This window comes from Magnolia sinica, chromosome 15, assembly GCF_029962835.1.
Source record: "Magnolia sinica isolate HGM2019 chromosome 15, MsV1, whole genome shotgun sequence".
NCBI classification, from domain to species: Eukaryota; Viridiplantae; Streptophyta; class Magnoliopsida; order Magnoliales; family Magnoliaceae; genus Magnolia; species Magnolia sinica.
This window is the reverse complement of record NC_080587.1, coordinates 72,773,616-72,800,920: the sequence shown is the minus strand read 5'-3', so window position 1 is coordinate 72,800,920 and position 27,305 is coordinate 72,773,616. Positions and strand designations below refer to the sequence as shown.

The 27,305-nt window shown below is 39.7% G+C and overlaps 1 protein-coding gene across 13 annotated transcripts; it reads right to left on the bottom strand.

The window, feature by feature from the left end:
- Nucleotides 1-302: 302 nt before the first annotated feature.
- Nucleotides 303-13,459, bottom strand: LOC131226739 (ribonuclease MRP protein subunit POP4). 13 transcript variants are annotated; one of them, XR_009161995.1, is made up of 10 exons: nucleotides 13,121-13,459; nucleotides 12,809-12,862; nucleotides 12,654-12,730; nucleotides 11,107-11,372; nucleotides 7,969-8,037; nucleotides 7,723-7,781; nucleotides 7,487-7,588; nucleotides 2,510-2,631; nucleotides 594-1,040; nucleotides 303-476 (listed from the first exon to the last, which is right to left on the bottom strand). XR_009161995.1 is itself a non-coding variant. In XM_058222422.1 (9 exons), exons 1-8 carry the CDS (start codon nucleotides 13,338-13,340, stop codon nucleotides 2,534-2,536), a joined length of 945 nt encoding a protein of 314 aa, XP_058078405.1. In that variant the 5' UTR covers nucleotides 13,341-13,459; the 3' UTR covers nucleotides 303-1,040; nucleotides 2,510-2,533. The 13 variants fall into 13 exon arrangements, 7 of the variants coding, with proteins under 7 accessions (XP_058078405.1, XP_058078406.1, XP_058078410.1 ...); XR_009161996.1 differs by having other exon boundaries at nucleotides 303-819; nucleotides 917-1,040; XR_009161998.1 differs by having other exon boundaries at nucleotides 917-1,040.
- Between the last annotated feature and the right edge of the window lie 13,846 nt (nucleotides 13,460-27,305).

The following is a 27,305-nucleotide window of genomic DNA, read 5'->3' as shown; positions in this document are numbered from 1 at the left end:
GGCAATGTTTCCTTTAGCTGTCCATTTTTTTGAACACTGGCTCACCTGATGGGTATCTGGGCTGATTTTTGGAACAGGTTGCAAGATTTAAGCCCATGTTGCCAATTAGTTTGGTTGGTCTGATTTTTGTGGGGTCCTCGATTTTATCTTTTAAAGATCAAATGCATGCCTTATCAATGTGAGGGCCTTGCCAGGGTAGGTGTTATGAGCCATATGATGGATGGCCTACCACATAAAGATCACACCCATTAACGCACCTGTCTGATTGATTGCTGGATAAATGATGGTAAAAAAATTTGCAGTGATGAAGCAAGCACCAAAGTTAAATCTATCATTGCCAAAGAAGATGAAAATTGAGAATTCATTAGGTGTATTTCTACATGGAATCAATGCAATCCCTTTGGGATTTGCCCTTGCCAAAAGCCTCACTTCAATGGGTTTTCCCATGATGCAGACCGTTCCTCTGATGATCCAATCTGCACTATCAATTTCAATGGTCATAATTCAATGCAGGAAATCCTGTCTGTGTGATCTTAGAACTATGCCCCATTCGTAATGGGACCCACAAATTGGATAGTATGGATCGTGTGTACCTTGTGCAAATTGGATGTGCTGCATCAGTAATTCATGACATCACATAGTTTACTGGGGATTCTTTGCATGGGGCCTATGGTTTGGTAACCCTAGACGGCTAGACCATTTTCTATTTTTCCATCAGAAATCAACTAGATTTGACAATCCTAACCACTAATCTTGGGACTCTTTTCAGTTGAATGTGGACAGTTTCTCTATTCCTCTTCCTAACTGTTTATTTGTTGGCTACAAATAGAAAAGGTTAGGATTGTCATATTGAGCAGATTTTTGGGCCATTGATAAGCCAGAAGCAAGAACAGATCAGCCGTTAATATCTACAAACCCAAGATGGTGTGAAAAGCCTAGGCCAGTGATTGTAGCTCATCCACATTTGAAAAGCGGCAACCGATCTACTTTTCCACACACACACAGACTTCGGTCCTAAAAACTGCAAAAAGAGAGAGCATCTAAAATGCCCATTAAAATCAGTTGAATAGATGATATAAAGCAGCCTAACTAAATCAGTTGAATAGACGACATAAACCACTATGGTGTGAGTGCGTGTGTAAAAATAAATACATAAAATCAGGTCTGAGTTCCCTGTCGGTGATGAACATGGAACTTCCGCGTTGGACAGGTTGGGCCCACGATTTATCCAAGCCATTGATTTGATGGTCCACATCAATGAACATGACCAAAAAATCTCTTCAATTGGTCAACTCTTAACATTTCCATTGTTGCAATGTAAATACATGGTCATTGATTTGATGGTCCACATCAATGAACATGACCAAAAAATCTCTTCAATTGGTCAACTCTTAACATTTCCATTGTTGCAATGTAAATACATGGTTACGAAGAAATGCACTAACTGTCCACATCCAATGGAGAAAAGATTTGATGTTTAGGATCTTACAATTTGGGGGGTTTTCGGGCATGGCACATCGATGATGGGGGCCATCGGATTAGGGCTTGGATAAACCAACCACCCGTCTCACATGTACAAACTCAATGCACAACAGGGATGTTCCCTCTTGAAGAAACTGGGCCTCCTAAAACAGTATCAAAACAACCCTTGCACTTTCCTGAACAAACAACCATATCATATCCACCTTCGTCACTTTGCTAAGTCCACATCTGAAGAAACCCAACCATTGAAATGCAAGCACATGGCTAGTATGATTTGATTGGTTGTAATGGTACATTCAGACCGATCTGTCAGAAGCCTTGGTAAGACTGTTGCTGCAATGCCATCTGTCATTGGTTTAAGAAACTTGATGACAGCATTTCCAGGTTTCACTGTAAATGCAAATAGCCTCCCTAATGTCAGATAACATCGATCTCAGCATACGTACCAAGAAAAAGAAGAGAGAAAGGAGAGAGGATTGGTTTGGAAGTTATGAGCAATGGCCAATATGAACCCATAGCAGGTTTGGTGCTTATTAAATCGTTGAACCTCCATACTAGCAGAAGATATTACATTGGTCGCCAGGGATCACGAGGATGCATGCATGGATGACCCGAACTGTCCATCTGGTGGCACTGGGGCTATCCAAAAGTCATGCCAATCACATCCGACTGGCAGACATTCAACCAATTGAGTGCTTGGAACATTCATGGACAAAAATGTTCAGTCATCCATGATAGTTCCCGTGAGATGGAGTGCTTGGATCATATGGACCTGCCGCCATGTGTGTTCCATACATGCCGGTTGTTCCTTGGGTCAATCGGGTGGGGCCCCTGGCTATTGGCCAGCATAAGAGAACTCCAGGCCAGTTTCCAACTCTCAAAAATGCATCACAGTCATCCTCGTCAGCCATTGCAACCCAAGCAAGCTGAGCACGCTGACATGTTTGTAAATTTGTAATGTCACATGGACGATTTTATAGAGGTAGAAAAGACGTTCAAAACCAAATCATAACGAATGAATAATTACCAAGGGTGGTGCACTCAAATCAGATCAAGGGCCCGCATTTCTCAAAGAAAGTTTGTCACCATGGAGAGTAATCTTCCAACACCCGGCTTGAAATATAAAGACGGAACCCTTTTTGGGCACAACTACAAAATTCAGTACACACACACAGTCAATAAAGGTGTTCCACATCTGGGTATATGGATTCCACCAAACACAAGCTAATGAGTGATTTATGGTAAATGTAAATCAGAACACGAATACAGAGAAGGAAAATCTCATCTGCAATAAGAAATGCTTCATACCATCTGACAAAAACAGTTAATGAATGGGCGACCATTAGTATAAGGAAATAACACAACGTTTTGAAGTTCTGTAACATTGTTGGTGGGTGTTTATGTCCGTTTATGGTCCATTGACCCCGAGGAATAGGTCACTTCTATGGGATGAGCTGGAAGTTTGCCAGAATAAGTGGAGTCTACCGTGGTGTGTGGGAGGTGACTTCAATGTGGTTAGACTCTTGCATGAAAAATCTAATGCGGCCTGAATTACTCGTAGCATGAAAGACTTCTCAGAATTGGTAGCTAGGAATGAAATGGTGGATTTACTGATGGGTGGGATGAAATTCACATGGTCAAATGGCCAGATTAATGCCTCCAAATCAAAAAATGGATAGATTCCTTGTATCTCCCAATTGGATAGAAAAATACCCTCTTGCCCACCAAAGAGGTTTGCCGAAACTGGTATCCGACCATTTGTCCTATTATGTTAGAAGTGGAAGAGGAGGATTGGGGCCCTCGCCCGTTCAGGTTTGAGCTCGCATGGTTATCAATTGAAGGTTTTGCGGAGTACGTTAGAGAATGGTGGTCTTCTTTCCATGTGGAAGGTATGCAGGATTCTGGTTTTTCCACAAGCTAAAACTATTGAAAAAGAAATTATTGGAGTGGAAGAAGTATGGAAGCTTCGCGAGGAGGAAACTGTGAAATTTCTTCGGGATATCCAGGCCCTTGATTCTAAGGAAGAGGTGGGGGAACTGTCAAAGAAGAAGTGCGGTTGGACGGAGATATGCAAGGCGAAATATAATATGAGGCTTAGAGAGGAGGAAATCAAATGGAGGCAACACTCTCGGGCAGTGTGGTTGAAAGAGGGTGATAAGAAAACGGAATTTTTTCATGCTATGGCAAGTGCTCGGGCTCCGGTTAACAAAATATCTAGCCTAGTGGTGGAAGGGGAGAGGAGTTGAAGGTAAGGAAAAAAAACATGTGCAGCCGTTGTCAACTTTTATAAAGAGTTGCTTTCAAAGGAAGCATGGGTCATACCCTCCTTGGACAATCTTCCTCTCCCCTCTATATCTTCGGAGTTGGAGGATTTGTTGGAAGGCCCAATTTCGGAGGATGAAATAAAAAAAAGCACTTTCAGAGATAGGTAAGGATGGTTTTCCAATTGCATTCTTTCATATGTTTTGGAGCACGATCAAACATGATTTGGGCAACTTTATCCACAAATTCTTCAAAATGGGCCATTTATCTACAGAATTTGGGGTGACTTTTATCGTTCTAATTCCTAAAAAAGAAGGGGCAGAAACATTAAAGGATTATCGGCCTATTAGTCTTCTTGGGGGTCCGTATAAGATCTTGCCTTCCAGATTCAGTTTGGTTTTAAGCTAAGTAATTTCCAAGGCTCAAGAGGTGTTTGTGAAAGGTAGACAAATATCGGATAGTGCTCTTATAGCTCATGAATGTATCAAATCCTGCAAGAGGAAAGTAAAGAATGGCATCATTTGCAAGTTGGACATAGAGAAGGCGTATGATAATGTGGATTGGGAGTTTTTTGACTATATGTTAATGCGGATGGGGTGCGGTGACAAATGGAGGAAGTGGGTGCAAGTATGTATTTGAAGTGGGTGCAAGTATGTATTTGATCGGTAAAATTCTAGATTCTAGTTAATGGAGCTCCGAAAGGTTATTTTTCATCTTCTAGAGGTCCGTGACAAGGCGATCCCTTATCTCCTACTTATTTGTAGTGGTGATGGAGGCTCTTGGGAGAATGGTAGACCAAAGGGAGTTAGCGGGTTTAGTGGAAGGCTTCCGGGTGGATAACACAGATTTCCAAATCTCTCACTTGCAATATGTGGATGATACACTACTCTTATGTGAGGCGGACAAGAAAAGGAGATAACCTACGGAAAATAATTCACTGCTTTGAGGCTGTTTCAGGATTAAAAGACAATTTTGCCAAAAGCGAAATGTTGGGGGTGGGTATCTCAATGGAGGAGATTAATGGATTTACATTTCGGTTTGGTTGTAGGTCTAGTTCCTTCCCACCTTCATATCCGGGGCTTCCCTTATGCATTGGCAAGTCGGCCAAGCACATGTGGGGCTCAATTATTGAAAGATTTGTTCAAAAACTTTCATCTTGGAGGGGCAGACATCTCTCCTCGGGGGGTGGGCTTGCACTAATTAACTCGACAATGACCAATCTTCCAGTTTATATTATGTCCACATTTAAGTGTCCAAAATCAGTGTTGGCTAGACTTGACAAGATTAGGCAGAATTTTTTATGGAAAGAAACCGAAGATAATCGTAAATTCCATTTGCTAAATTGGGAAGAACTCTGCAAACCAATGTCTTGGGGTGGTGCTGGTGTGCATAATCTTGAGTTAATGAACAAAGCATTGTTGGGAAAGTGGGTTTGGAGATTCAGTGTAAAGGAAGCTTGTGGCGAGAAGTAGTGGGTAGAAAATACGGAGTTGGGGCAGGAGGTAGATGGACTAAAGAGGCTTCCTTGTACAGGGGGGTCTCATTATTGAAGTTAGTGTCTCTTCAGAAAAATATAGTTCTTAAAAAAAAAAATATATAAAGATATGTCCAATGAATCTCGGCCAAACTGATGTAATTTGGAACAATTTGAAGAAACATTCCTACATCCTTCTTGTGAACCAACAATTAATAAATAGATGGTCCACCGATTCCTCATCCTGAATCCTGATAACACATAAAACAAACATTCGGAAGAATCACCTTCCTCTTGTGATTATTATCGACCATTAACACCTTATTGCAACCCACGAGCCAAGAAAAATCAGTAACCTTATGAGGAGCACTACAATGCCAAACATAAGTAATAGACTAATTGATCCCGACACTGTACCCTTTGCCACTAAGAATCTTGATAAAAGATTTAGCTAAGAATTTCCTAGATTTCTCTGAAAGCCAAAGCAACGAATCCGATTCTGATAGCACAAGATTCACCTTGGAGAGAAGCTTCAACAAATTGACCAATTCCTCAACCTCAGAGTCATCTAAATTTCTTCTATATGACGGGGCCCAAATAATCTCCTCCCCTTGCATACTGAAGCAGCTTGCAACCAGAACATTGCCTCTACCGAGAGCCCTGCTAGATGAGGGAATACCTCACCCAATTTCTGCTCCCCCACCCATATGTCCTCCCAAAACCTTATCTTCAAACCTTTTTTTAAATGTTGAGGTATACAAATGTACCACCATTAGGTCAAAAGTGGAATGGACATGCTTAAGTAGTTGGCCACAAAATAGTAGGGTGCATGATGCTGTGATGTCAAGCCCAAGTATTGAATGTCTGGAAAGTTTGCTTGTCAATTCGGACATTCACATGATAGGCCCCCAGATACAAATTATTACTCCGGTAACCGCATCTTCATTGGTCTAGAACCATTGAGTGCTTGAAAAGCACATCCATTAGACACTTCCAACCAATCAGGGCCAGCCTACATCCTCCTATGGTTAGAGTTGCATCATATCACTCTCCTTTGTTTATTTATTTATTTGTTCTTTTCATGATTGTAGGACAATTGAAACAAATGGGGGCCGGCATTGGAACAGTCCTTGCATTTCCTAGACCAAAATAACCCATCTCAGATTCTCAGTGGCCCTATGTAGGAGGCCCATATCACATTCATTAACATATTGCATGATATTTGAATAATATGAACTCATTTTGGATATCATTGCATTGGTTGTTTGACAATGCATGTTTTGCGCAGCTATGCATATATATATATATATATATATATATATATATATATATATATATATATAATATGTTGAGTTCTAAAATCTCTTGAAGTATCATTGAAACATTCCACTATTTTCCTAATGTTTCCCCAATGTTTCTCTCAGATAGGGATACATTTCCTAGTATCCATGATATTATAGACAATATTGACACGTGTTTCCATATCCAAGGGGTGCGATACATACAAAGATGCAAAAAAACCTTGGACATAAGAAACGAAGTCAAATCCATGGATTAAGAAAATTATGAGCTAGTAATGAGGCATGATCTATGGATTAGATGTGACTGGGAAATCCAAAACATGCGCGCACGCACACATATACAGTTCATGAGCCTGATTTTCATGAGATCAGTGAAAAGATGGGAATGAAGATGCAAGATGCTGTCAAGGAGAGAGAAAAAAAAGGAACTGATATTTACTCTCATCCTGATTTACATGCATTGACCTAGTCTCCATTTCTTGAATTGAAATAATGCACTTTTCAGTTCCAAACACGGAAATGGGTACAGCAAATCAATCAGGGTGGGTGTGAATATGAATTACCATGTGAGGAATGCTAGCCTAACATGCACCCCTCCACATGAATAGTCAAATGTTCCAACATGGCAAGTCTGTAGAAGGCGAGGTCATGTAATAGGTGGGACCCACCAGGGCCAAAAATTAGGCTGTTCAACCATCAGGTAGGCAACATATGTTCTGAAGCAACAAAGGACCTAATAGACTGTCACTGTTTTTGATACATGTGTGGCCTACAGTCCATTTGAGAGTTCAACAGCTCAACTTTTTGGCTGAATGGTCTACATAGTGAGTCTCCCTGATACATGGCTTGGATGTCTCATACATGTGTCATGTGGCTGCTTGCAGAGGTGAGTGTGTGATTTAATGTGATTTTCTGACTTTCATAAATATACGGAGAATTAGATCAAGTCGACATTTTGATGTACTACCTTGAAATTTATTATCTTGCATGATTATTCCAAATGTTTCTGTAGTTTCTCGAATCATAATGCCGCTAACTCCAGTGAAGGCAGGCATTTTACATTCAACAACTGCCAATACAAGAATAGAAGCTGTTATCCACTACAGAATGATTAGGAAAGAATTCTTTTTTTCTTGTGCATTAAAAAAAACCTCCAAAAAGGAAATCTATATAAAATAATATACCATATGCAAATTGGATCACCTTGAAGAATTGCACCATGTAAATCTGCATTGAGAAGACATTGAGCTAATTGGCCTTTCCTGGAATATTAGATCCGGATGGAAGGATTCAAAGAGCAGCATACACAGAAAAATGTTATAGATGATGAAAATGGATAACAGATGCATGCTCCAAGTATCAATGATGTCAAGATGGCTGAATCAAGAAAGAAAACACACTGAAATGCCTTTCCACATTAATTCTCAGTGGAGGCATGAGAATCTTTACCCATTGTTTTTAAGAAGTTGGATCGTATAGTCTTTCCACATTTCGTGCATTGGCTTGAACAGATTGAAGCTGCACAAACCACCACAAAGATATGACTTAAATATTGTCCTCTTTAATAGTTTCAAGGCACCGATAGCTATTAAGGGAGAAAATTTGTATATCTACAACAAAATCTTCCAGCACAAGATATTAAAACTCATGCAGAGATACATACTATAAACTCTAAACATCATACATGGAAACAAACTTATGGGACAGCGATTTACAAAAGTGACAAAAGTGTATCATGAGCTCACTATCCAGCACAGACGTGGCATAGATATATCTCAGTTGAGAGCATCAAACAGGGGCCTTACTGATAGCAAATGCTCAAACTGGACTGAGTAGATGATCCTGAACGTGCAATTGGAGAACACAATGGATGGATAAAAAGAAGATCGTGAGTAGTCAGAATACAAGGGTCAAAATCAGACGGTAAAGGTATCAATTTACTTTTGGGTTATGAATAATCCAAAATGTGGCACAAAATTTGAATCGAGGTTTTAAAAACAGTTACAAGAACTGTAATGCCTTACGGGGCCGATAAATGTTTTCTTTTTTTCAAACAAAAAGAAAGGGCGTAACAGCCGTTACGGTCCATATTGTAACAGTAATGGCGGTGGCTATTATGGCTACCGTTCCATTATTGAATACCCCGATTTGAATGGTCCAGATTGATTTGCATGTGTGCAACATGCATGGTGCATGACTTGCCACAATTGAGTAGATGGGGTGAGCAGCATGTGCAAAGTTTAGCCTGTTCTTCTAAATTGTGGTGAACAAGCACCACAGAATGGCCTTTTTGTCCGCTTGCAGTTCTTTTGTACCTTTTTTTCCCTTCGTTTATAAAATGGGAAAACTACAATTGTACATCTTCATTAATTTGATTTTTATTATTATGCATCTATATATGTTTGAGTAAATCAACTAAACTTGGTTTTTAAAATGACTTTCATACACCTGCTTGATGAAGCCATTTAAAAAAAAAAAAGAAAATGTGCACTTGCTTTTATTTTTTTAGTGAACAATAAATTTACCAGGAAAGAAAGATGGAGAAAAAAGAATGAGCGATGATGAGGGATCATCGCCCCAATACAAATGGCTAAGCTATTGTAGCATAAAGAAGTACGAAACTACAAATAATTAAAATCAAAGGAGTTGAAGGATTTATCCCATGCAACCATACTCAATTTTGCTCTCCTAAACACCTCTTTGGGGCTGCTTGAGCGATTGCAAAAATTTTCTGTTATTTCGCTCTACCCATAAGACCATAAACCCGGCAAATGCAAAACATGCCACCATGGTATGCAAAACGGTTAATAGTGGTAGCTGTTGCACATTAAGGGGCTGAAACGGCCATTATAGCAAAAATGATGCATAACAATTCCATTTGAAAACAAAAAAGGCCGTAACGACCATTATCACCTGTATCGTAATGGTAATGGTGGTGGAAGTTCGTTACCATTATGGAATACCTTGGATAACACAAACCCTCTTGGCTTTACAACATCCTCATGCAAGACCAAAAAGTAGGGGTGGCAATGGGCTGGGCTGCCCAGCTCAGCTCAGGTGATGCGGCCCTAAAGGGCTAAGGCTTGGGCCACTAAACTTGGCCTGAGGGCTGGGCTTGGGCTTGAAATCTAGAACCGGTGTTTGGGCCAGGCTAGGCCAGGGCCAATGATGAATAGCCCAGACCCTCAGCTTGGCATGTTGCCCTGCCGTATACTCTATGGTACGGTATTAGTAATGTAGGCTTTAGAGTTGTACACTAGTGTATATATAATTATATATAAAGAACTTTGGTACTGAGGTAGAGTATGGTGGATGATTACGCAAGCACTTATAAATTGTCTAAATTGTGGACCTCAATTTTGATTAGTGGATAGTACGTGATGCATTCATTTAAGTCCATGCACATGGTGCATAATTGGGTAGGGCATACGCTTGGTTGATGAATGATCTTATTTGACATAGGTGTGGCAGAGGAAAACTTCGATACTTTAGACGAGCATGATGATTCATGAATGCACACACGCCAATTGTAAACCAAATCCAGTCGTACAAGTAGCATATATGTAAAAATTATCTCTAACTTGTAGGGCTGGCCTTGGCCTGACCCTGATCCGGCTGGCCCTATCCTAGCCTTGGCTTATCCCTCTAGGGCAAGGGCAATGGAAAGGGCTAGGGCTACAACCTCTTTAGCTCGTTAAGGCTTGGACTGGGCCGGGCCAAGGCTTAGGGCTCTAGGGTCGGGCCAGGACCAACTTCGGCCAAGTCCTAGCTTCGCCCATTTCACCCCTACTAGAAAAGAACCAATTAATAAAGTCATAACCCAACAAGAATGGAGTAGCTTGACAAACCTCACCCAAATGTCTTGCACAAAGTCTAGGTGCACAAATGAATGATCCACCAATTCAACATCCCAAAATTTACACAATACACAGTAAAATCCATCTTTCTGTTCCCTAGATTACTGATGCCAAGGGCTTTGTTCCTCCCAACAAGCCAACCGAAATATGACAACCCTTGGGGGAGCATTATATGTTCAAATGCACTCCTCCACGGTGTATCCTATCAGCCTATCATAGTTTCCATGGTACAAAAGCACAAAATATGCCCTATAGCCGTTAAACTTATGGCCTGCAAGTGTCAATAAAAAATGGGAACAATCTACATTCAAAGGGGAAGATTTTACTAATTGATAGCTATGATTTTCCAATTGATGTGCTTCACCAACAGTGGGCCATCCTTTGTAGGCCCACCAGATGGAGAATCTAGATTTCATTAGTCATGCAACTAAGCGTAAAATCTAAAAAGTCTACAAAAGATGGAAGTGCAATATGTTGAGAATAGAAAATGAATAGAATGTTATTTTTACCATAAGAAATAGATCCCTTGACAAGGCATAGAAAAGAAATCATTTTGAAAAGTAACGGGTTACTGAGACCAATATAAATGTATACAAGTAACTAGCAAATAATTATAGATGCATTATGTGTGTGTGTGTGGGTGTGGATAACAGACTGTGATGATAAACAGTGCAAGCCTAGAGGAAAACAGATTGTAACATTGTAATGCCTAGAAGACCAAATAACTTACTTATGGAATTCGTGAGGCAAATCTAATGAGCCACATTTTCGATGTTGTTGCATGGACATGTGTCTTTTAGAGCGTTTTGAGCGACTATTTATAGATCTCAAACAAGCACCCATTGATGCACCACGCCCTTGCACAAAACTATCGAGAAGAAGCCAATTGTCAATTTTCATGCCTCTTGATCCCTGCATATACTTCTGAGCAGAGTCACCTTTTTGGAGAAGCTCGTGGACCATTTTGTCACCTATGCTCCCTCTTCTCCTTGAAAGCTGCACAATTGCATTTGCATCCCGAAGGGGAAAAGAGAGAGAGAGAGAGAGAGAGAGAGAGAGAGAGAGAGAGAGAGAGAGAGAGAGGAAAAAAGCTAAGGATGCATTAGCACAAACAAACACAGTGGCAGGTGGAATTAAGGCCGTTTGGAATTTGGATGCTCAATTGAATTGAATTGCAACATTAAACTCTATAAAGAGAAAATGCCCAAAGTGAAACTGGCTCCATCACAGTCATAATGCGGGACTAGTCCCAAAAGCCAATGTTTTAAAAACCAGAATGAGCAGCCCAGTTTGACCAGGTTGGGCCAGGACTGGCAGTAAACATGGTCCATAATACCCACCGAGCTGTTTCTATGGCCTTTTGTTAATGAACCCATCAAATCGACCGGTTCTGATAAATACTTCTCATTCCATCTGGATTCCTGGAATCTGGCAGTTCACAATCATCATTATGCAAACTTTTGATCTCCATGTGACACAATACTTAGTCAAACCTCAAAATAAACAAGGTAGTAGTCATTAAAGCCTTACTGCTGCTTTTATAATAATTGTCACGCTTACTTTAGTTATATCAAATTTTACTTACACTTTAAAAGATAAAAAATGCATATGGCAGTGTGACACAGAGAAAAAGATTTTCGGTGGTCTTCATTCATAAAAAGTAGACCGTTGATTGGATAGAATGGCTGGAAGAGTGGGATTTTTTAATTTTATTTTAAGTTTTTGGTCATAGCCCATTCTAAGTGGGGCTACCAAGCCTACCATACAGACAATCCTTAAAAGGATGATGGCTTACATAATTATGAACTTCCAATTGGCATCTTTTATTACTATTATTCATCCCATATTTGGCTGGCTTATTGGACGGTGCGGATAGAATGCAATGTGCGCCAATCAACAGTACATACCATGTACAAAACGGTAGCAAATTGCACACATCATGCATTGACTCCTCAACCATATGTTAATTAAATTAAGATGGACTCCAGGAAATTGCTGAACTGGTCTGGCTGACCCACTTAATGCTAATCTGACTGAACCAGTTTGGCTTGAAGGTAGGGCATCCAGTTTGGTTTTTAAAACATCACGCCAAAACCCAAATAGCAATTCAGTTGTTTCAAGGCAAACTTGAAATGCAAGGAAATGCAATTAGGAGTTTGTCATCACCATGATTTAAAATTATTTGATCACCTCAGTCATTTTCTTCATATTTGATCAAATAATGGCAATTCAGTTCAACTAAGTGTCCAAACACACCTTTTGATAACAAACAAGTACCTCTGTGCCAGTCATTAGCAGATTATCATGTACAGGTTGAGACAGCAGAAAATATGCAGGACTGGATGCTTCCACGTCTGTGTAAGATTAAGATATCACAAATCACCAAATTGTCTTCTCATGTACACAACACAAGCACATCCAAGTAAAGTTACCTGCGACTCCAGAAGCTTTCTGTGATGATATGCGATCTTGGGATGCAAAATGTCCTGAAAATTGGCAAGAAGATTGAATTAACAAGGCTCCTTTTTCAGGATAATAACATAAAAATAAAAATAAAAATAGACTAAATGCAACAGAAAGCATGCTCATCTAAATCTACATCATGGTCTAGAGCCACATACGACCTTGTCAAATCACCAATATCAATAGGTTTCACTGTACAAACAAGGGTTTGTGTGAATAAGAAGTGTGTGTGTGTGTGTGTGTGTGTGTGTGTGTGTGTGTGTGTGTGTTGAAAAAGAGACCTTTGTTGGAGGAGGGCATTGGAGAGGAGATGTTAGGTTTGGGAGAAGAAATTGAAGATGAGTGCTTGTTTGGAGCTTCTTCTTCTTCTCCATGAGTTCGCTTCTTGTTCTTTTGTTGCTGTTGGTGGAGGTCCGCTTTTGCAGCAGCAAATCTTCGTTCCAAGGCCTCAAAAGCACGTTTCTTCGGGTCTGACACAGTGGGTTTTTTACTGGTGGCCATGTCTGAAACAGAGAATCAGATGTTGGATTCAAGGATCGAGTCTCACTTCAAACCACCAAAATCAAATACCCAATTCTCATTTGAATGGACTGGTATCGAGTATCTTCTGAGAGAGAGGCGGTGCCTTTTCGCAGCTCCGCACGGCCGCGCGAATTGGGAACTACCCCCTCTGTAGCCCCGAACGGGCAGTGCTGTGGGCGGGCCCACCGTGATGTATCTGTTTATCTAAGCCGTCCATCCCTTTTTTCAGATTATTTTAAGGCAAAACGCGAAAATGAGTTAGATCCAACGCTCAAGTGAACCACACCAACTAATAAGCTTGGTTGCATTAAATGCACAAACCAAGTTGCATTAAATCAAAGACTCATCTTTGGTGTGATCCATTTGAGCTTTGGATCTGCCTCATTTTTGTGCTAATGACTTAAAAATGATACGAGAAAAGAGATAGACGGCTTGGATAAACAGATACATCACGGTGGTACCGCCCACAGAACTGCCCATTCGGGGCCAGTGACCGGCGGGGGTAGGACGCAATCCGCCTCCCCCACCAATACCAACCTAGGGAGGGACCGGTCCTGTTAGGGGATCCGTGGGGCCCAGTGTGATTTATATGTTTTTATCCACACCGTACATCGATTTTGAAAGATCATTTTATGGCATGAAGCAAAAAATATGGCAGAATTAAGGTTCAAGTGGACCACACCACGAAGCAGTGGGGATTGAATTCCCACCGTTGAAAACTTTCTAAGGCCCAGCGTGATGTTTATTTACCATCCAACCTGTTCATGAGGTCACATAGACCTGTACGAAGGGAATCATAAATATCAGCTTGATCCAGAACTTTTGTGTCCCCAATAAGCTTTCAACCATCAGCTTTCAATCCCAACTACTTCCTGAGGTGTGGTCCACTTTGGCCTTCAATCTGCCTCCTCGAGTTCACATCCTACAATGATTTTTCTTTTCAAAATTGATGTACGGCGTGGATACAACATATACATTAGGGTAGGCCATATAGAGTCTCTCTTAGGACCAGGGGTGTACATTGAGTCGAACCCAGTCGGGCTGGCCTCAGCTCGACTTGGCTCAGCCACTTGCTGACATCAGCTTAAACTCAGCTCGGAGTCTGATTGGTTAGCTAGGCTCAGTTCAGTCAGCTGCTTAGGCTAGTTCGAGCCAAGATTGAGTTGAGTTTGCCCTTGCAACATTTTCACGGACATTTGGACTACACTTTCAAAATCTTATTGTATTTGGGACAGCAACAATGGTTTTACAGGTATTTTATCAAACACCTTCTCAGCAACATAATAATCAAGAAAAAAAGAGTGATGGTTTCATATACATTCCTTCCTTGCCACCCACCACACTTCGTTGAGTCATTTCATCAAACACTTGGTGAGCAACATCAACATCGAAGTAACCAAGTCACCAAAGTGGTTTGATCCAAGTTGGATTCGAGCTGGGTTCGATCCGAGTCGAGTCGAGCCGGGGCAATTTCAAACTCGGCTTGAACTCATTTTCGAACTAAAAAAATCAACTTGACTCGGCTCAAACTCTGTTTCGAACCAAGTCGAGTAAGCTAACCGGGCTAGCTCGGTTCGTGTACACCTCTACTTAGGGCCATCTTTCTAGGTCTCAGTGGGGTAATACCCAATAGAAGCGGATTGCGTAGTAATTCAGGAAACGGATTGGCTACTCACATTGCCACCAGCCAATGGCTGATGGTCGGTGCTCTATGGACCCCACCATGATGTACGTGTTTCATCCATTCTGTCCATCTATTTTTCCAGATAATTTTATGGTAGAAGACCAAAAATGAGGTATATCCCAATCTCAAATGGACCACATTACAGGAAACAATGTTGAATGAGCGTGGACCATTAAAAACCTTTTGGGGACAATAAAAGTTTTGGATCAAGCTGATTTTTGGTTTTTCCCTTCATCTAGTCCTGTATGACCTAATTAACAGATTAGATGTCAAATAAACAGTACAGTGGGCCTTAGGAGGATTTTAATTGTGGATATCCAATCGCCATTGTTTTCCTGTGGTGTGGTCCACCTAAGATGTATATCCCTCTAATTTTTTGCATAAAACTATAAAATAATCTGTAAAAATGGAGGAACGGAATGGATGAAACACATACATCAGGGCCCATAGAGCACCGACTATCAGCCACGGGGCTGGTGGCAGGGGGAGTAGCCAATCCGTTTCCAGTAATTCACGGACGCGGATTTCCTACGGAAGCCTTTCGCATAAAGTTCTTGCGTAAGGATGATGGGTGGGGCAAGGATATATTTCTGAGATATCCACCCCATTCATCTGTTCTGAGAGCTTATTTTAGGACATGTGACCAAAAATGATGTGTATCTAAAACTTATATGGGTCACACGAGAGGAAACAGTGGGAATTCAGTGTGAATAGTTGAAACATTTTTGGGGCCATAAAATTTTTGTGTCAAGAATTTTTTTTGGTATTTTGACTTAATCATGGTATTAATGACCTTATAAACGGTTTGGATGGAATATAAACAACAAGGTGGAGCCCAAGAAGGTTTCAACAGTAGGAATTTCTTTCCCCAATTTTCCCTCTCGTGTGACCCACTTGAGTTTTGGATACACATCATTTTTAGTCAAATTTACTAAAATGAGCACTCAAAATGGATGGACAGGGTGGATTTATCATAAACATCTCTGTGTGCCTCACCCAGCATCCTTGCGCAGGAACTTGGTGCAAAAGGCTTTAGCAGGAAATCGGCGTCCGTAACTCATCGGGAAAGTCGGTTTGCGCATTGAGTTACTCGGCACGCTCTTATCTCACCGAGTAAACTCAGTTGGGCCCACCATGAATGCATTTGATTTATCCGCGCCTCCCATCAGTTTTTCCAAATCATTTTAGTAACCCAAAATTGAAGCATGTCCAAATCTCAAGTGAACTATATCACGAGAAACAGTGGGAATAATGATTTTCACCTTTGAAACCTTCCTATATATGGCCTAAGGTGATCCAATCTGTTCATAAGATAAAAAAAGACATGGATGATATCAGCTTGATCCAAAACTTCTTTGGCCTTTAAGATTTTTTCAATGGTAGATGTTCAATTCATACTATTTCCTATGATGTGGTCTACTTTAAGTTTTTATATGTTTCAATTTTGAGATCATGCAATAAAGTTATTTGTTAAAATAGATGAACAGAGTGGATAAAATGCATCAATCACGATAGGCCCCATAGGTGTTACTCAGTACATAAAACCGCTTCCCTCATTGCACTTACTGTACTGAGTAGACACTGCGAGGTCTACATTTTTCCGATAATTTCGAGGGTTGAGGGAAAAAAAAAAAGGTGATTTCCAACTGTACGACCTATACATGGCCCACCAATCTCTTTAAGCCCACTTGCCTTTTACCTTCCAAGAAGAAGCCCAGCTGTACGGCCCCATTTCTCAGGTCGAAAATGCCCCCGCTTTCCTTCGGAGGCGGATCGCCTGGTGCTCGAAGACGAGCGCGGGCGCTCCTCGAACTCCGAGTTGTACGAATGGTTCAAAAGAGATTAAAGTTACATGTGCTCTACAGTTATGTATTTATTATACCACAACGTTCATTCATATTTCGAGAACATTTCGGAGCATTATCAAAAAAAAGAAAAAAACCATATACAAAGATCAACTGGACCACACCACAAAGAGCAGCAGGAAATTTGATTTTCATCGTTAAAAATTTTGTAGGGCCCACCATAACATTTATTTTCTATCCAATCTATTCATAAGGTCACAAAGACCTGGATGAAGAGGAAAAACCAATTTCATAATGATCCAAAACTTCTGGGACCCCTAAAAGGGTTTCAATGGTAGACATTCAATCCTCCGCTGCCTTTTACAATGTGGTCCACTTGATAGCTAGATCTGTCTTATTTTTTGTCTCAAGCCTTAATATGAGTTTGTCAAATAGATGGACAGTTTGGATATAACACATACCTCGTAATAGGACTCACAAAAAGCAGTGGGGATTACAACAGCAAAAAAAAAAGAGCTAGGAATCTATAGCTACGGGATTTTCTATGGCTACGGATTATAACCGTAGCCATAGAAACAGCCCCTGCTTTTTCAACATTTCCTTTGATATGTATCGAAAGTCTTTCGATATAATAAAAAAAAGTCCAGAACTGTCCAGCAAGTTTACCTCAAAAATCCTGCAATTTTTGATACATATCGAAGAGTATTCAATATGTATCGAAGGTATTTTTCCCTATAGCTACGGATTATAACCGTAGCCACAACTATAGTCCGTTGCAGTCTGTGCATTTTTTTTTTACATGGAGAATTTTATTCTACTTACATTTTTCTTTAATATATATTTATATAAATATGTATATATAAGCATATAAATTTTTTTTTTTTCATTTCGTTCTTTATTCATTTAACAAGAATATCTTATAAACCAAAATTAGTAACTTGACGTACCATATATGATTTTGGGGTAGGAGAAGCTACTTTAGATAACCAACCTAGTTATTTTTAAAGATTCCATCAGGTTGATGGTCGAAAATCCATTTCATTCACTTCGCGATCAATTTCAATCAGTTCGCGGTCAATTTCATTCATTTCATTTACTTCGTGATCGTTTCCATGTATTTCACGATCAATCCCGACGATTCCCCTTCACTTCACGGTCAATTCCATGCATTTCACGGTCAATTCCCTTCACTTCACAGTCAATTCCGTGCATTTCACGGTCAATTCCCTTCATTTCACGGTCAATTCCATGCATTTCATGGTCTATTACAGCGATTTCCCTTAACTTCACAGTCAATTCCATGCATTTCACGGTCAATTCCCTTTACTTCACGGTCAATTCAATGGATTTCACGGTCAATTCCCTTCATTTCACGGTCAATTCCAAGCATTTCACGGTCAATTCTGGCGATTCCCTTTCACTTCACGGTCAATTCCATGCATTTCACGGTCAATTCCCTTTACTTCACGGTCAATTCCATGCATTTCACGGTCAATTCCGGCGATTCCCCTTCACTTCACGGTCAATTCCATGCATTTCACGGTCAATTCCCTTTACTTCACGATCAATTCAATGCATTTCACGGTCAATTCCCTTCATTTCACGGTCAATTCCATGCATTTCACGAACAATTCCGACGATTCCCCTTCACTTCACGGTCAATTCCATGCAATTCACGGTCAATTCCCTTTACTTCATGGTCAATTCAATGCATTTCACGGTCAACTCCATAGGAAATAGTCTGCCGTTGAAAAATTCTTGGCCGCATGAGTTTTGGAAAAAGCTTATATTTTTGTTTTCGCTTCATCCATGTTTGTATGATATTATGAACAGGTTAGGATGACAAATAAACATCACTGTGGGGCCAGCAAGGTTTCAACTGTGGAAATCATTATCCCCACTGTTTCTTGTTTTATGATCCACTTGATCTTTGGATATGCTTCAATTAGGGCTTGAGCAAAAAAAAAATAAAGCATATATAGTGCTCAAATGGACCACACCATATGAGACAGTTGAATTGAACTTATACTATTGAAAAATTCTTGGAGGCCAAAGAAGTTTTGGATCAAGCTTATATTTTTGTTTTCTGTTCATCCATGTCTATATGAAATTATGAACATGTTGGATGAAAAATAAACATCACTGTGGGGCCTAGCAAGGTTTCAACGGTAGAAATCATTATCCCCACAGTTTCTTGTGTTACGATCCACTCGATCTTTGGATATGCTTTGATTTTGGGCTCAACCCCTTAAATTAGATGGAAAAATGGATGGACGGCATGGATAGACCAATTTATGCCCGCTCCGCACAGGCAACGACTCTAAGTGCCACCACGATGTATGATTTTTATACACCATGCATTCATTTTGCCTTAGTGAGAGAATTTAACCAAAGTAACCTCTTGTTATAGCCAAACGCTCCAAAAATTAGGATATTTAAAGATGTTACTTGATATATATATATTTTTTTAAATTTAAGACAAAATTGCTCTTGATTAAGAGCCTAGTGCCTCTACCGACCTTTTTCTTCCTTTGTCGTTTTTACCGGACTTTTTTTTTCTTTCTTTTCAATCATGTCTTCTGGGAGCCACATGACTACTCCTGACCGCATTTTCCGACATATGGTCACCATCATTGACTTCTACGATGTATGGGCACCACCAACAACTTATACGGCTTTAAAAATGAGTGTTGTTTTTTTTTTAAAACCACCACATTTTTTAGAGATGAATGCCGCTCATAGGTGAAAGATATCTAGAATGAATTTTTTATTTTATTTTTATTGTAAAATATCATTTTCTTAGAGATATAAGCTATTTTGTTTTTATATTATGGATAGAGAGGGATGGTCGTAGTTGTTATCATGCAAATAACTGATTGTTGGAAGGGATTTGAAATGGAAATGGATAATTGTGGTTATAAAGTAGAAGACAATAAATGATGTAAAATTTAGATTTTATAATGTATTGCTGTAGAAGATAATAAAAATATCTTGTAATGTGTTAAAAGTCTGGCTTGTGGTTGTCATGTATTAAGGGTTGAGATTGTTATGTGTTAATGGTATGGGTCATGCTTGTCATGACTCAAGGGTCGAAATTGTCATGTGTTAAGGGTTGTGAGGCCCATTGTGGGATGTGTTGAATCTACTTCGTCCATTGGATTCAGAATTTAATTTAACATCATGTGCCAAAGAATGAATTACATCAAAAAATTATATGGCCCCCAAGAAGTTTTTAATGGTAGGTTTTCAATCTCACTGCTTTATGTAGTGTGGTCTACTTAAGCCTTTGATATGTCTTATTTTTAGGCTCATGCCCTAAAATGATCTTTCAAAATGGATGGACGATGTGGATAAAATATATACATCATAGTGGGCTCCACATGACGATTTGTCTCTAGCTAGGTCATGTCACGTCCCATCACCTTACACAGGTTTCGAGTAAAAGCCTTTTTATAAGTTGCTGCCATTGGAAGTTATGTTGGGCCCATCATGATGTTTGTGGGAAATCCACTCCATCCATTCGTTTTGGAAGATCATGTTAAGATATGAGATCAAATTTTAGACGGATATGAAACTCAAGTGGACTACACGACTGGAAACTGTGGAAATGGGTTGCCTACCATTCAAATCTTTCTAGGCTCCATGATGATGTTTATATGCAATCCAAATCGTTCATAGAGTAGCCCAAATGCTCATAAGGTCATTTCCCCTATATGATCGTAAGATGAGTATGAGGCCACTTAACCATATGAGATTAGTGGCATTGGTGGGCACCCAACTACATGATCATGTGTGGTACTTGTATGACCACTTATTTATACAAGGATTATGACAAATGCGAGGTGAAATTAAGCATGTGTCGTGGTGTTGGTGGCTATGTGTAACACCCCATACTTTTCAGTCATAGGGTATGTGAGAACACATAACTTATACTATACAAGGATCTCTGATTCACGAGTAATTCTATAATTTCTAGTTGATCGTAGATTCTAGAATATATTTAGCTAGTGTCAACTCCAGTCAAATTATCCAAATTCAAAACATACCCTACCAATGCACGACTAAGAAAATAAAGCGATCATAATTCATAAACCATCGCTGAAAGTAAAAAATAGGAGGAAGTCACGGTTAGCCAAGTGTGTCCCCTGGCGCAGGGCGTTCACATCCACCAAACGGAATTCAGTGCCATCTAATCTCACATTCTAAACAGGCCTTAATAGGTTCAATTTCAAAGTAACCTCATTGCAATTTGAATTAGAGATCCCAACATAAATAATATTGAAACATGTTAGATTTTGATGTAGAGCGGGTCGCGGACAGTTTCATGGCCAAGATGGATCAAAAAAGGCCCGGTCGACGACAGAAGTGATCCGGACCGTCGGACCGTAGATCAAGCGTATCTCGCAATCCAGAATGAGTTACTTAACGTAAAATATATGATTTTGAGGTATAACGAGCTACTTTAGCCAACCAACCCGGCTATGCCGAGTTGCGCAGCTTGAAATACGAAAAATTCCTGGATTGACGGTCGTTTTCCTGTTTTAATTTCATTTTTACTATAAATAGTAAGTTTTAGTTTGAATATAACTCTTCATCCGTCGGGCTTTAGGAGTTGCGCTCAATGTGAAAAGAGCTTAGAATAATTAGGAGAACGGTTTGGTGAAGTCAAATAGGACACTTACTATTTTTGGCTGAAAACCTTGCGCACTATTAGACATCACGACCGTTTATAAATAGTAAGTTTACTATTTATAGTAAGTCGCGGATTCTAGGAGTTTGAGTTGTAGTTTGATTCTGATTTCTTTCCCATTGCTTAGTACTCCTATTTAAAGGGTTGTGAACTCGTTTTTATTCATTAATTCATTAATTTCGAATTTTTTAAAATTTATTTCTATTTTTTGCTTTTTTTTCCTCGTGGATTCGAGAAGTCTCTATGAAGAGTCCAGAGAAGCTCCGTGGATTGGGAGTAGTTATCCTCATCACGTTCATCCCCGCGTCAGATTTTGTGCACCCAAACGAACTAAAATATCTTGGGATAGATTCATTTGAAACTTCACCATTATCATATTCACAATGAGTACTCAAGTACGGCGATCCATGTTGTCGAGATTGTGGGGCACATCGTTGATGGAGCATGTGTCTAAAATCACATTCTTCAAGCAATACTAGCCTTCCAATTGATCATGGCTATCAATGGACGGTTAAAAGTAAAAAGTGAGTGGTCCAAAATTCCAAAGGGAAAAATCAGATGATTACTAAAATCCAATCAGTCCATTTTTGGGTTATGCTCCATGAGATACTTGAATGGCCTAGATCGCCGTCTAAAGTTGCACGGAGTACAGATGAAGAGCTCAAGGGAAACTATTCCAGAGTACAGATGAAGTGGTCCACCATTTCTAAAACGAATGAAACCTTTCCTGACAGATATTGCCAGCGATTATATTGTCTTGGATTATTCCATCTGACACCTCTGGTATTTCCCGGAAACGGATAGGCTACTCTCCCTGCCACCAGCCAATGGCTGATGGTCGGTGCTCTGTGGGCCCCAACATAATGTCTGTGTTTCATCCATGCCGTCCATCTATTTTTATAGATCATTTTATGTTAAGAGACAAAAAATGAGTTATATCCCAATCTCAAGTGGCCCACGTGACAGGAAACAGTGTTGAATGAAAGTCAACCATTAAAAACTTTTTGGTTGCCATAAAAGTTTTGGATCAAGCTTATCTTTGCTTTTTCCCTTCATCTGGATCTGTATTACCAAATCAACAGATTGGATGTCAAATAAACAGTACAGTGGGCCTTAGGAGGATTTTAATGGTGGATATCCAATCACTATTGTTTTCCTGTGGTGTGGTCCACCTGAGATTTATATCCCTCTCATTTTTGGGGTCATACATAAAATGATCTTTAAAAATGGATGAAACAAATACATCATGATGGGGCCCACAGAGCAACGACCAGCAGCCACGGGGCTGGTGGCGGGGGAGTAGCCAATCCGTTTCCGTATTTTCCACACAAGATATTGGCACGTGTGTAGAGATGCTTGTGTCTAATCACACCATCTGAAATAAAACTCCACTGGGCAACCTTCACCACGACGTTTGCTTGAATGCATGCCAATTAATTGTAACAAGATACATCAGGACACCAGCAGTTGGATTTGGGATTTTTAAAGGACTTTAACTGTTTATTTGATAGCACTTCACTTGTATAAGAGATTCAGTAAAAAACAAAGAAGAAAAACTCTTATACTGAATATTTAAACCTTTTAATTATGCATGGGTTATGGTGACATTTGTATAAATGGTTTGGATCATTGGAAGATCATTATGTTTAAAAGATATAGACCCAATGTATCACTCTGGAGTTTTATTTATTTATTTATTATTATTTTTAATTTTCATGGGAAGCATGAAAAATTTGAAGTAATAATATATCATGAATGAAAAAAAAAAAATTGTATTCATGCCAGCTTGAAACATGAAACTTATATTAAAAAGACAAAATAGTAATAGAATTTTTAATTTTATTAATGGGTCTCAGCTAAGCCACATGATGAGAAAACACTAATTAAAAAAAGAAGAAATAAATATCTTACAATTATCTAGTCCAAGCACCTCATTTTTTCGGGAGAATAATTCAATAGCTTTACTCATGCCTCCACCTTAAAAAGAAGATCAACATGTCAATGGATTAGGTGAGACTTGACATTGCGGCCCTCCTTGTTGTATATATCATGTATTTATGCAGTCCATTCATTTTTTTACCAGATCATTTTAGGATATTATTTTAAAAAAGGAAGCATATCCAATTATTAGGTAGACCATAACATATGAATAAGTGGTGATAGAGCAAGCTTATATTTGTATTTTCGGTTCATCTAGGCTTATGTGACCTTATCATTAAATTGGATGGAAAATAAATATAGCAGAAACATTAAGGTATGTCCTAAGAAGTTTTTAATGATAGTACATTTAGGGGTATACATCGAGTCGAATGGAGTCAAGCTAGCCTTAGCTCAACTCAGCTCGAAGTCAACTTCAAACTGAGTCAAATCGAGCTTCTTTGAGTCGAGTTGAGCAAGCTAACCAAGCTAACTCGGTTCTTGTACACCTCTTTAGTACATTCAATCACCACTACTTCCTATGGTCTGGTCTACCACATAAATAGATACATTTCTTTCTTAATTAGTATAATGTCATAAAATGATATGGGAAAAAAAGAAGAAAAAAAGATGGCCATAATAGATACAAGATACATGCATCAAGGTGGGTCCCACGGTAAGAGTCGCATCATCTTGGGTGAGGTTGGGGTCTCACCTAATTGGCCCCCTTTATAATGGCCAGTCAACAGTTCTATAGTGCATACACCAGACATTCAGTGTATTTTGAGCAGACTAGTAGTCATTTGTGGGCTCCACCAGCTGAGCTGAAGACAGAGGCTGAATGGTCCTCCTAAACTAAAGGGTCCAACATTACCTTGAGCATCCCAAAAAAAAATAAAAAGTAAATAAATGAAATGAAGGGTCCTTGCTCTTGCTCCCGTGGTAGGCTCTAAGGAGTTTCAACACCAGGTTAAGAGCTTGAGTACCCATTGGTGGTGGTGAAAGCCCACTACGACGTGAGTGTGTGTCGGTGTGTGTGCGTGTGTTAAAAAAACAATAAAACATGAAAGGTACTCCTGACGGATGGAGATGAGTACGTTGTACTGGTGTACTGGCGTATCAGTCCATGGAACTGGGCCTCAGGGATTGGAGATCCGGACCACTCAATGGTCCCCACCGAGGTAGCTTCATTTTCGACCGCTGCTGTATGTCTCTGAACTTGTTCCATTGTGGACCATAGTTTAAAAACTGTACAAAAAGACTTGTCCTGACTTGCTCAGTCAAATCAACTCAATCTTATTGGGCTTGAAGAACACTCAAATGGGTGATCCCGTCCCGACTCAGAAAACAAACTCGAATCAGGTTCAACTGAATTTGGTACAAGTAACAGGGAGAACTACATTGCTCACATGAGGTTTGGATGAAATTTACATTTTCACTTACAGTAAAATTTAAAAATTATTGAAAAGGCTTGGATGCATGTTGAAAGAAATTATTGCCCATCGTAGGGTCACTTGTACCAATATGTGTGTAATGACACGTGATTTTAGATGCGTACATGGGCCTGTGTAGCATTAATTATTTAACCATATATATATATATTAGATTGATCGACTTTAACCGTTCATCTCTAGTCTAGTTTGAATCTAACATATAGCGAGTACTTTTTATTATAGGTAGAAATCTAATTGACTTAATGCACGAGACACATGGTAAAAAGATCACCAGGGAAGACTCTTTGAACTACCGAAATGCTTATAGCGAGAGAAGATGAGCTAAGCAAGAAAACTAAATGACTGAGCTGAATTAGTTAACCCGATTCTCAGATGAGGCTTATCAACTGACCGCGACCCCAGATGCCGATCTCGACCTTGTATTATGATGTCAACCTTGACTTCGGATGTCGACCTTGAGCTTGGAAAAGAAACATCCGGAAAGAATTTCGTGCCATATATGAGAAGAATTGTATAATGATGTCTTAACAAAAAATCACGTCAATCGAAGCATAATCGAAGGAATATTTGGGAACATATTCCAATTCTAATACAGGCCCTTCCAGCATATCTTACGGATCTACTTAGATATGCAAGTCTGATATATCTGTATTGCGGAATTGACGGATCGTCTATGCATTAACAATGGAGATTCAAAACCATAAACCGAAAGCGTACTTGATTGAGAAGACATTCTGCCAATAGGAATCTTGATCTTCCGCACCGTACACCTTTGGGAGAACCTTCAATGGGACTAGGGTTTTCTCGCTTGTGTTGGTGAGGGGACCAAGACGTCTATATATAAGAAAGAGGGCTAGAAGCTTATCCATCACACTTCTCCCTCTAGGGTCTCCACATCCTAGGTTTCCATATCTGACTTAATAACCAAGTATAGGGGCCGCGGTTCAAGTGTCCTGCCCCAAACTTATTTATAATGATCACAACTGTAGTGGGGCTCACTGAATTGCTCAATCTGAATAATTCAATGGTCAGATTTAATGATCATGTGTAGCCTACCTGATAGGATTCTTACATTCTCCCACTTGGGCTACACTGATCTTTGAAAGAAAACAAAATATTTTATGTTAATTGTAAAAACAAATTTGAATTTGAAAGTTCCTAATGGGCGCCCTACTGAATTTCAAAACAATACCGTTAGATAATCATGAGCAATGCTTGTCAGATCCGGTCCATCAAGACTACAGATATTGAATCGTGGTAGTCAACATAACATTTATACATTTCGAAGTGCGACGAATTACGGTCACGCATACCAATAGCTGCAACGACATGGATCAAAGATATGAGGTGTGGTATGAAGATTGCACATCTAATGTGATTGCACGTGCCTATCTTCAAGTGGTCCATCTCAACGTGTCACCAAGACACAAACTAAATTCTTGCTTACTCAAAACTGAAAGTGCACACTGAAGGAGAAGCAAGATATAAACTGAATAACAGAATCATCAATGCATATAAAAGATATCTCTGAAATGTCTGAACATAATAGGATCAAAAACTGAAAAACTCCCACTACTGAAATACATCCTTGGGATCTACAACTCCCATATACGTCACATGTTCCTTAAAGAGCATAATAGGAAGACCTTTAGTAAGAGGATCCGCTATCATCTACCTCATGCTGATGAGTTCTACAGACACCTGATGATTTTGAACTCTCCCTTTCACAGCAAGATACTTAATGTCAATATGCTTTGACCTCGACGAATGCTTGTTGTTGTTGGAGAAGTTAATTACAGCTGAACTGTCACAATAGATTTTCAATGGTTTCAGGATCATCTGCACAATCCGTAAACCAGAGAAAAAACTTTAAAGCCAGATCGCTTGACTCGTGGCTTCATGACAAGCTACATACTCTGCTTCCATGGTGGAAGATGCTGTAATCGATTGTTTTACGTTCTTCTATGATACGGCTCCACCACCCATCATGAATACATAGGCCAAGGTGGATTTCTTGCTGTCGACACAACTTGCAAAATCTGCATTTGTATATCCAACCAACGCCAAATGGTCGGATCTCCTATACGTGAGTGCGAAGTCCTTTGTCCTTTGCAGATAGCGCAATACTTGCTTAACAACTATCCAATAGTTCATCCTTGGATTGCTAAGGTACCTACTCAACATTCCAACCACAAAAGTAATATCCGGGCGCGTACAGACTTGAGCATACATGATGCTCCCTACTGCTGACGCATACGGAATATCTTTCATCTTGTCCTTCTCTAGGTCGTTCTTCGGACACAGAAATTGGCCAAACCTGTCACCTTTTACAATAAGTGCTTGGCCTAGAGCACAACCTTGTATGTTAAACCTTTCGAGAACCCTATCGATATA

What these genes read in the sequence shown, in the direction of transcription:
- LOC131226739 (XM_058222422.1), bottom strand. Translation starts at nt 13,340, where the DNA reads ATGGCCACCAGTAAAAAACCCACTGTGTCAGACCCGAAGAAACGTGCT. An exon ending in AATGCCCTCCTCCAACAAAG is followed by an intron (nt 12,863 to 13,120) that starts GTCTCTTTTTCA and finishes GCCAATTTTCAG; the next exon opens with GACATTTTGCATCCCAAGAT. An exon ending in TTGCCTCACGAATTCCATAA is followed by an intron (nt 8,038 to 11,106) that starts GTAAGTTATTTG and finishes TGGTTTGTGCAG; the next exon opens with CTTCAATCTGTTCAAGCCAA.